The sequence below is a fragment of the Callospermophilus lateralis genome, chromosome X, assembly GCF_048772815.1.
Source record: "Callospermophilus lateralis isolate mCalLat2 chromosome X, mCalLat2.hap1, whole genome shotgun sequence".
In the NCBI taxonomy this organism is placed as follows: domain Eukaryota; kingdom Metazoa; phylum Chordata; class Mammalia; order Rodentia; family Sciuridae; genus Callospermophilus; species Callospermophilus lateralis.
In genome coordinates this window covers 49,499,065-49,509,396 of record NC_135325.1, presented here as the reverse complement: position 1 = coordinate 49,509,396, position 10,332 = coordinate 49,499,065, and the positions used below count along the sequence as shown (strand labels likewise).

Here is a 10,332-nt window from a genome sequence, read left to right as displayed (position 1 = left end):
CGATTTATAAAGTTGGATATGCAAGGCAATGCTCCATTAGCAAATAGAAATGTTTAGGTATATATGTGAAGGCATAAGTAAGTTACATGAAAAAGTGGCCCAAATGCCCATGATCCACACTTTCCCCACTTCTATTAGACTGCCTTCTCTCTTCATCTTTTCTGATTCTCCAGCTTGCAGACAGCAGATTGCTGAACTTATCATCCTCCACAATCATGCAGTACAATTCCTAAAATAAATATCCTCATATATCACATGGCCTTACTGGTTCTGTTTTTCTGGAGAGTTCTAATATATATGAAAAAATATGTATATTGCATGTATCTTTACATATATAAGTGTGAAGAGTCATACAATAGAATTTAAATGCAGTTTTTACCCAATGGTAGGGTTACACTCACATTCCATGTTCTTCCCTCTATGTAAGAATACATTATATTTTTTAGGATTATTTGCCTACCAAACAGAAATTTAAAAATGTTATTACAAGTAAAATTAATTTTTTACAAGTAAAATTTAAAAATAAGAATTGTCTTTTATCCACTTAAAATACAGAAAAATTAAAGTAAGTTCTAATAGTTCAAAATGAGCATAGAAGTGTAAATACATTTAAGACTACAAAAACACAGTAATGGAAGTTGACACAACTTTAAAAGTGGAAATTTGATCATAAAATATAAATTATTAAAATATATATTTTTGTTTTTCTTCTAGAAGCATTTGGTAAGGAAGGTATTGAAGATGTGACTATACATTTAGGAAAATATAATAAACAGTGATTTGAAATTACAGGAGAATCAAGAATAAAGAAATTTATGACAATGTAGAAATAAAGAGTCAATCCATAGACACAATAAAGGTTGGAAGACCTTTTGGAATGATGTGGAAAAATAAACAAGAAAATGTCAGATGGCTATTTATTATAGAATAAAGATTCTGAAGCAATGTAAAGATATGAATCATGGTTTGATTTTTATATATAAGAAGTATATATAAAGTAAAAAATGCAAACAATATAAATATATATTTTTTCTGGAAAGGTATTGGCTAGAATATTTAAAGCACTATTAAGAATAGGATTGTAGGCAGTTTTAAATTCCATTCTTGTAATTTGAAGTCACTGATATTTTGTAATAAATATTTATTGTCTATTTAATATAATATATAAAAATTAAAGTTATATACTACATACCAATAGTGGGATATGCTAAATATTTTTGTAAGAATATTTATTCAGGAAATAATACTGAGTGAAAGCAATGATTGGTGCATCTGAATATTCCAAGCAGCTTTTGTTTGAATGAGGAAACATTTGGTTTGAATGAGGAAAAATTCATCAAAACTTGAGACCAGATGAAGATTAAATCTATCATAATAGATCTATGGCAGACCAAAAGGTTGACAATTATTATACATGGGTAGGAGAACGACAGGTGTTTTTATTTTCCATATTTTGCCTATCAATGCTAATTTCTTCTATAAAGGAACTCATATTACTTGAATTGCAAACAAAATTTTTTTAAAAAAACAAGAAAGCAAAACAAATAGGACGTGATTTCAATAGCATAATATTGGTAATAAAATAGCTAGGATACCAGGGAAGGAACTTGTACAGGAAAATGCAATTTCTTCTAATGTATCAGTGCAAATTCGAACTTAAAAAGGCTTCCACTTTTCAATTGCACTTTTAGGCATTTATCTTAAGTAATATTATGAGAGTGCTACTATAAAATTATTTAGCACATACTTGAATTCACTGGGGCAAATTTAGAAACTAAAAGTCCAAAGTAAAGAAACACTTTTTAAAAATTCTGATCCACTCATAAACTGGCAGGGAGTTATGGGAGAATATTTAATAGAAAAAGAAAACTTTTTACACTTTCACACTGTTATTGAGATTATAAATTAGTACAATCACTGAGAAAATTAGTATGGAGGTTCCTCAAAAGACTAGGCATGGAACCATCATATGATCCAGCTATACCACTCCTTGGTATCTATCCTAAAGAATTAAAGTCATCATACTATAGTGATACATGCCTACTGATGTTTATAGCAGCACAATTCAGAATAGCCAAACTATGGAACCAGCCTAGGTGTCCATCAATGGATGAATGGATAAAAAAATGTGGTATAGACGATGGAATTTTATTCAGCCATAAAGAAAAATTAAATTATGTAATTTGCAGGTAAATAGATTGAACTAGAGACCATCATGTTAAGTGAACTAAGTCAAACTCAGGTCCAAAGGTTGTTCATTTTCTCTCATATGTGGAAGCTAAAGAGAGAAAAGGAAAGAAAGGTGAGGGCAAATCTAATGAAAATCAAAGGGAGAGCAGTGGAGAAAAGGGACCAGGGGTGGGAGCTGGGGAGGGAGAGATGAAGTGCCGGGGAGGGATATTGGCCACATTATATTGTTGTATTGTGTGCATGTATACAAATATATAACAAACCCCATTATTATGTACAACTATAATACACCAATAAAATTTGAGAAAAAAGAAGCTCTGGGAAAAAAAGATGATATATGGACTTTCAGGGAGATAGTAGAGGATGTGCATACACAGAGGAAAGTTCAGAAGACATTAAAAACAAATGCTGATATGATGATCTTGACTTCCAGCCTGCACAATTATGGTAAAATTAAATTCCTGTGCATAAGCCTCAAAAAAAGAAGGGTGTTTTAGATGTATTTACAATATATTAAAAGAAAAATTTTGAGAATATATTCAATATAAATATAGGGAATATATTATACAGAATATATTCAGTATGATTCAACTTATGTTTAAAAATTTATAAATAGGCAAAGCCTTCAAAGGCATAAATTTTTTAAAGTGATTGTTGTATATATTTAAGTTTTGTGCCTTCTTTTGAAAGCACTGCTCTTATAAAATAGTAACAGAAAAATCCACAAACATAATCAATTTTCTCATAACCTAAAAAAATGCTAACTTAACAACTCAAACATGGAATTATGAACACTCTTCGACTGTAGTTGGACATAAATTACATATAAAAACCATTTATCAAAAGATAGCAAGGTAAATAAGACAATTAAATATCCCTAGATGTCAGCAAATATTCACCTATAAATGTATTACCTTTTAACTTTGATCTTACTAGGCTAAAGCGAGAACCATTTGAAAATAAATAAATGGGATGAGTTTAAGAAAGCATAGTTCAAACACAAATTAGAACATTAAATAAAAAGTAAAATTAAATATGTACATTTAATAATTTGGAATGATAAGACCAAAAATGGTGAAAATATTCCACAATGAAACACATTCTACATTATACTTTTGGAGGTATTAGTTATTTGTATGCACATTTTAAAGATTTCAATGATGTTTCAAAGGTTTCTTTTGTCAAATGGTAGAATTAGGAATGATTTTGATTCTTTTCCTAATCAGTAAAATTTTAAGTGATTCTATTTTGATAATATTTGTGGAAATATTTAAAATCAATAAAACAAAACTCCATTATTCTGATTAATTACTAGGATTGCAGATGTGATTATAATAGAGTGCAGAAAATTAACCACTTATCTAAGACCTCTCAGAATATTTGTGTCCTTAGGGTAAAAAGATACTGTCTTCATGGATGATGACTTACTGATGCCTGCCCATATATTTAAACGTCCATATACATTCATTTTTTTATTTAATTTGAACAATATTTGTTCAGGAAATAGTAGTAAGTACAGAAAGTTATGTGCACTATGATATTCTTGGCAATTTGATTAGGATAAGAAAACAAATGTAAGGTGACAAAGATGTTCAACAAAGACAAAATATGTAAAAAAAGTAGACATAACTATATATAAAATATCACAGATGTGTACATACATTGATATATCATTATATTTAGCCCATTCATACAAGAGAATAATAGACTCCCATAGAAAGTAGTGTAGAAGAATATTTAATGACATGAAAGGAAGTTCAAGAATATCTATACATCTATGTCTATAATCTATATTATATTTTCATGTGTGAAAAAGCAGATATTGAAACAGTATATACACTAAATTCACATATATATATATATATATATCACACGAAAAATACTGGGTAGGTACACATGAGCATGTTTAGGAACGCATGGGTAGTCATTAGGATTGATTACTGACAACATTAATTTTCTTCTGTTGATTTGCTGCGTTGTGATTTTTTTTTCCTGCAGTGAAGCTGAATTTTTTTTTTTTTGGACAACAGGGAAGGGGACAGAAAGTGGACACAAGGGGAAAGGGTGATTAACAGTATTCTATTCCAGCAAAACAACCAAGGACAGCGAAATAGCTTTTGCAGCCCATCTGAGCTGAACAAGGTACACGCACACAAGCGTGTGCGTGCGCGCAAGCACACACACGCGCGCACGCACGCGCACACACACACACACACACACACACACACACCCCAATTACAGCAACTAGAAGACTATGCAGGGAAAATGGGCATACTCTTTTTACTAGCTGCGCTGGCTGGCACAAGTGCAAATCGGCACGATGCTTATGAAGGGGGCCTTTTGGTAACACACAGGAAAAGTCTCTGAAACGTCTATATGTGGATCCTGCAAGTCCACAGATAGGGAGACCATCCAGGATGCTAGCAAAGATTTGGCTTGACAAGGAAGGATTCACTCATCAGAGCACGCAATGTTGGTTTTAAACACAGGGGAAAAACTAGGCACCACCTGAATGTCCAACAATGCGGGAATGATTACAGAAATGTTAAGGTCCATGGATACACAGGAGCACTCTGCAGGCACTGATGATGACGTTTCATAAGCCTGTTGAATAACATGGAAAGAAGTTCAATGGGTTGATTTTTGTTTGGTTTTAGTTGCTGAAAAAGCAGGTTAAGAAACACCACATAGATGAACCATTCTACAACAGTATGTAAAGAGGGGAGATGGGGTGAGGGCGAGAGGGAGGGAGATAAGAGAGCCTGGAAAAACAGCACACCCAAAAGGTAAAAGTGGTTCTCTCTGGGAAGTGGGATCATAGGGAGCAACTACTCTCTTGCTTTTCTCTCATATGATTTCCTTCTCCTTTCTGATAGTTGTACCATGAAATTCTATCACCTGTGCAGTAAACAAAGAGAGACAGAAAATGCGTTCATAAACCAAACCACGGGGAGAAGAGGCAGCCTTTAACTTATCAAATGGCACAGATTAGTAGGGTTGCTCAGGACACCCTAGGTGGGGGGCGGGCAGGGGAGGTCAGAAGGAGAGAAGGCAGAAGCTAGGAAGTGGGGAAAGGAGGGAGAGAGGAAAGACTCTGGGAGGGGGCCAGGAGAGGGAGAGGGAGGTGGGGGGAAGAGAGAGAGACCTGCACTCCCAATACAATACACTGCTGGTGGGTTGGGGGTGGGGGAGGATTGTAAACCGGGCGGGAGCCAAGATTTGGCTTTGCTCATCGCAAGGTGGCCTCCTCATCGGTGTCATCCTGGAAATCCTTGACGTCAGCACTGGTGGACTGCCTTGCCCAGGCTCCCCTTTCAGCCTCTCTCTCTTTATGCGACTTGAATCTCCCGACGAAAATTTTGCGGTAGTTTAGGAACATGCCATTCATCGCATCTATGGCCCGCTCCGCCGACTCCTGCTTCTGGAAGTGCACGAACCCATAGCCCTTGGGCCCCTTTTCATCACAGGCCACTTTGCAGGAGAGGATGTTGCCAAACGCCGAGAAGATGTTGTACAGCGCCTTGTTGTCGATGGTCTTGCCCAGGTTCTTGATGAAGACGTTGCCCACCCCGCTCTTGCGGAGCGAGGGGTCCCTCTGGGACCACATGATGCGCACTGGCCTGCCCTTTATGACATCAAAGTTCAGGGTCTCTAGGGCTCGCTTGGCATCCACCGGTTGCTGGTAGTTGACATATGCGTAGCCCAAAGAGCGGCGGGTGATCTTGTCCCTGCAAATGCGGATGGACAGGATCGGCCCCGCTGGGCTGAACTTCTCATACAGCATTGCCTCGGTCACCTCAGGATGCAGGTCGCCCACGTACAGAGAGGCCATGGGAAAATCGGGGTTCCCTTCCGAGCCCCCGCCCAATTCCGCACCTGCATCCTCAGCGGCCAACGCAGCCGCTAGCTCCTCATCCACATCCAGCTCCCCCATGCGGGGCGCCGCAGCCTCCACTGCTGCGGAGGCGGCAGCGGCAGTGCTGGCCTCCGCCACAGCCACCAGAGCTGAGGCCCGGGCGGCCTCCGCCTCCTCCCCCAGGTTGGCCTCCGCCTTTGCCTCCTTTCCCGAGGCCTCGGCCTCCACCTCGGCCTCCACCTCTGCTTCCGCCTCCGCTACGGAGGCCTCCGCCACCGCCTCAGCCACGGTCGCCGCCGCAGCCTCCGCCGCTGCGGCCGCTGCATCCGCCACCGCCGCCGCCACTGTCGCCGCTGTCGCCGCTGTCGCCACGATCACTGCTGCCAATGGGCCGCTGCCGCGACCTCCCTTCCAGAGAACTGAGTGGGTGGAGAGGAGGGGGAGGGCAGGAGGCCCGGGGGTGCCGGAACCCGGGACAGGGGTTGCGATCGGGAGCTGAGGAAGGGGGCCCCGGAGCTAGCCGATCTGGCGAGTCCAAATCACCGGGGATGGCGAGCGCCGCCAGGAGCGCGCCGATGCGAGTCGCCGCAGCCTGCAGCCTGCTGCTGTTGCCGCCGCCGCTCGGTCGTGGGCTAACGTGCGGGGCGCGGGCGGGAGGGCGGCGTGTGGTGGGGGGCGGGGGGTGTTGGCGTCTGTGGTCCGGGCAGCTGGGAAGGCTTCTGTCTCTTTGGTTCCCCCTGTGGCAGCTGCGGGGCTGTGGGGCGGCGGGTGGTGGGAGGGGGTGGGAGCCAGAGCAGGAGCAGGAGCCCAGCCTGAGGCTAGAGGCGGGGTGGCTATGGAGGTGGGATGGGGGTGTTCAGTGTTCAGCCTCTTGGGGCCTCTGCATATTCGTGAAGAGGATGCCAGGGAAAGGGCTCCACTGTGGACCAAAGGAATTCGGGGCCCATGGTGGGGACGCGGGGTGGGGGGCGGGGCTGTGTTATGTGCCCTTCTCCTTGTATTGGAACATTTCAAATCAAGTACCTTGCAAGAGTGGGTGGGGGTGGCCTTGAAGATAAACAAAGCCAAGTGTTCAGGGGTCCCTCCCCCACCACAAAGCACAGAGGGCCCCAAAGTCACCACCACCAATGAAAACATTCCCTTTCTGAGGCTCCCAAGCTACCCATGCAGCCCACTGGTCTGTTTTCTGAACCCTCCTTCCTTTTTCCAGTTCTTTCCCTCCTCTGCCACAAATATTTATGGATGGCCCCTGCCAGTCCTTAAGGATGCAGAGGTCTGGGAAAAGGGAGGACATAGCCTCGTTTTTGGCTTTTTCTTGGAGCAAACAATCTGGACTGGAAACCCTATCCCAGCAGAATTATGGACTTAGGGTTCTGAACACCCCAGCTCGGGTCCACCTGCCTGGAAGTGGGGGGACCAAGAGCACTCTTTCTCTAGCACCATCCTCAATCCTCAAGTGAGAAATGTCTAACCAAGGGCAGCGAACAGGGCCTGGTCCAGAGCCAGGCACTTGTTTAGTCTTGGCTGTGCTCTCAAGGTGCTGAGGTTTCCAACCTAGACCAAGAAACGTACATCTGCACTCAAAGAAAAATTTAAACAAAACCTGAAATCTCTCTCTAGCTATACCTACAGCACTGGTGGCTAGGAGACAGGCAATGGTGTGATAACTGAGCAATGGGCGTTCATTTGTTGATATATGAGGCAGGAAGAAAAGAAGTGATTCCTAGGCGTATATACATGAGTGTGTGGGGGTGAGTGTGTGTGTGTGTGTGTGTGTGTGTGTGTGTGTGTTCGTGTGAGACAGAGAGAGAGAGAAAGAGAGTGCACGGAGGATAGAGAGAGATAGGAGCAGTGAGGCTACACAGGACTTAATGCTGAGGGAACAGATCAGCGAGAAGCTATCAACCCTCAGAGTAGATTGTAATTGAAACTAGAGTTCAGCCACTAATTCTTCCTAGTAGGAATCAAGAGAGGCTGCCTCAAAGATGAAACACCCTGAGGTAGGCCCTAAAAGATGAGTAGCAGTCCTTCAGGTCTAGACAGGAGGGGAGGCACTGGAGGCAGAGGGATCACTTGTGTGCTCAAGGATCTGTGGCATGATAGAGCTCACATGGTATCTTCTGATCATGCCTAATAATCTGATGTGGACAGAGCTCATGGTCTCCAAAGGTGCAGAGTAGGGTTGGGCATGCTGGCACACGCCTGTTATCCCAGCAGCTTGGGAGGTGGAGGCAGGAGCATCCCAGGTTCAAAGTCAGTCTCAGCAGCCCAGAGAGGTTCTAAGCAACTCAGTGAGACCCTGTCTATAAATAAAACACAAAAAAGGGCTGGGGATGTAGCTCAGTGGTTGAGTGCCCCTGGATTCACCCCACAGTACCCGCCCCCCAGTAAAAAAAAGGTGCAGAGTAGGAGATAGGTCCTGAAGGCAGAGAGGTGAGCTAAGGTGCCTGAAACCTGCACTCCAGATCACAGGCTCCACTCTTGTGCATGTTCAAGCAGGGAAGATTTACAATCAGAACTTCAGAGAAAGAACAAATTGATCATCCACATTCATATAAGTGTCCATGTGTGAGCACACACCTGTGCTTGTTTGTGGCATACGCACACATCAACCCAAGATGGGGGTGGCAAAAAAAAAAGTAGACAGTCACATGGGACCAGTTGCAAAGGAGTCAGAACAAACCTGTCTCATCCCTCCTTTCATTCGAGATATGGGGGTCTCACACTTACCATGAGCCAGTGGGTTCAGATATTTAGATAACAACCAAGGGACCAAACACAGTGCCTTCATCCAGGACATCTTCACAACACTGGAGCTCATGCTGCCCCTATGGATAACAAAAATGCCAGCAGCAGCATATATGTGCCAGGTGATTGGACTGCAGTGGCCATGGAATATCATGGGCTCAGCACGTACCTCCCTACCCCCTGTCCATCCACTGTGATTGGGTAAATGAACCTGGCTTTCTCTGATGGTGGTGGTAGCTGGACCTGAGCAGTCACGCATGAAAGAACAACCACTGTGAACCCTGAACCTGAGAAAGCCAGCAAGTTACCATGGCCGGGGGGTGGGGGTGGCGAGACAGTGAGAACTTATCCTCGCTGCCTGGCAAGCATCCCAGGTTGGCTGAGCAGCAGACACAGGCACACAGACCTACACCTTGCTGGCTTGCAGAGCCCAGCTCTCTGGCCCTAGGCAGAGCGAGAGACAGCAAAGGCAAGGGGCAGAGACCTAGGAGTATCCTGCAGTACAGTCCATAGCTGACCACAGTGACCACTGCCACAAAACTGCTAGGAGCCATCTCCTGGGGGTCCAGGTTGCTTGTAGGCAGAGGTTGATGAGCTGGGCCTCACCATTTTAGGTGGTTGTCCAAGAGGAACTCGAGGATGCAGAGGCTCAGGGGGAAGCCATGATTGCTGCTGAGTGGGGATGAGATGATGAGATTATGTGATGTGACTGTGTGTGTGGCTGGAGCCCTGTGCCAGAGGAGATGGAGGGAGGGAATGAAGAAAGGTGCAGTGTTGGGCAGGAGCCACTGGAGAGGTTTGGTTCTTAGGGTGCTCTGGGGAGCCAGGGAGAGTGTCATGGTTGAATTTGCATTCAATAATTTCCCTCTGGCTGCTCTGTATGGAAAATGTTGCAAGTGGGCAGGGCACAAAGGAAAGCAAAGGAACCAGTTATGAGGCTCCTGCGATCGTCCAATGGAGAGCCGGCAATGCCTTGTCCCAGACCACAAGCATAATGTGGAGAGCAGTGGGTGAATTCCCGTGGAATTTTGCAAACAGAAGAGGCGGCACTTGCTGGTGGGTTAAGGGCAGTTGGTGAACCAACTTCAGAAATGAATGTTTCCTGTGGGGATGTTTCCTTGCACATGCTCATCAGAGAGGTGCCAAGCGCGGTCTTTGGAGGTAAGGGGACAAGGTGGGGTAGGTTTTGAGAGGGGTGAGAGACAGTTGGGAGTGTGTATGGAGCTCCTGTTTGCACGTGTCAAATTACGGAAGTCTGGGGAAACCAAATTATGGAGGCAACAGGATGCAGATAGTGTTTAAAGCCATGATTCTGAGTAGGGATCACCTAGACAGAGGACAAGCCACTAGAAGCAGGTGCTGGGCTGTTCCTCGAGCCACTCGAACAGTAAGAAGTGGGCTCGAGGAGGACAAGCCGCAAAAGGGATTGAGAAGGACTGCTCCTTGCTGCATGTGTGGGGGAGTTGGTTTAACATGAGATGAGGACAACTTTGTGGGCTGGGGTTCAGACTTCTCTTTTTCATCATCTCCCAGTGAGG

At 44.1% G+C, this 10,332-nt stretch overlaps 1 protein-coding gene across 2 annotated transcripts; it reads right to left on the bottom strand.

The window, feature by feature from the left end:
- Nucleotides 1-5,419: 5,419 nt before the first annotated feature.
- Nucleotides 5,420-6,298, bottom strand: LOC143639468 (polyadenylate-binding protein 1-like 2). Of its 2 annotated transcripts, XM_077107630.1 has the most exons (2): nucleotides 6,263-6,298; nucleotides 5,420-6,097 (listed from the first exon to the last, which is right to left on the bottom strand). In XM_077107630.1, exon 2 carries the CDS (start codon nucleotides 6,020-6,022, stop codon nucleotides 5,420-5,422), a length of 603 nt encoding a protein of 200 aa, XP_076963745.1. In that variant the 5' UTR covers nucleotides 6,023-6,097; nucleotides 6,263-6,298. The 2 variants fall into 2 exon arrangements, with proteins under 2 accessions (XP_076963745.1, XP_076963746.1); XM_077107631.1 differs by lacking the exon at nucleotides 6,263-6,298 and having other exon boundaries at nucleotides 5,420-6,103.
- Between the last annotated feature and the right edge of the window lie 4,034 nt (nucleotides 6,299-10,332).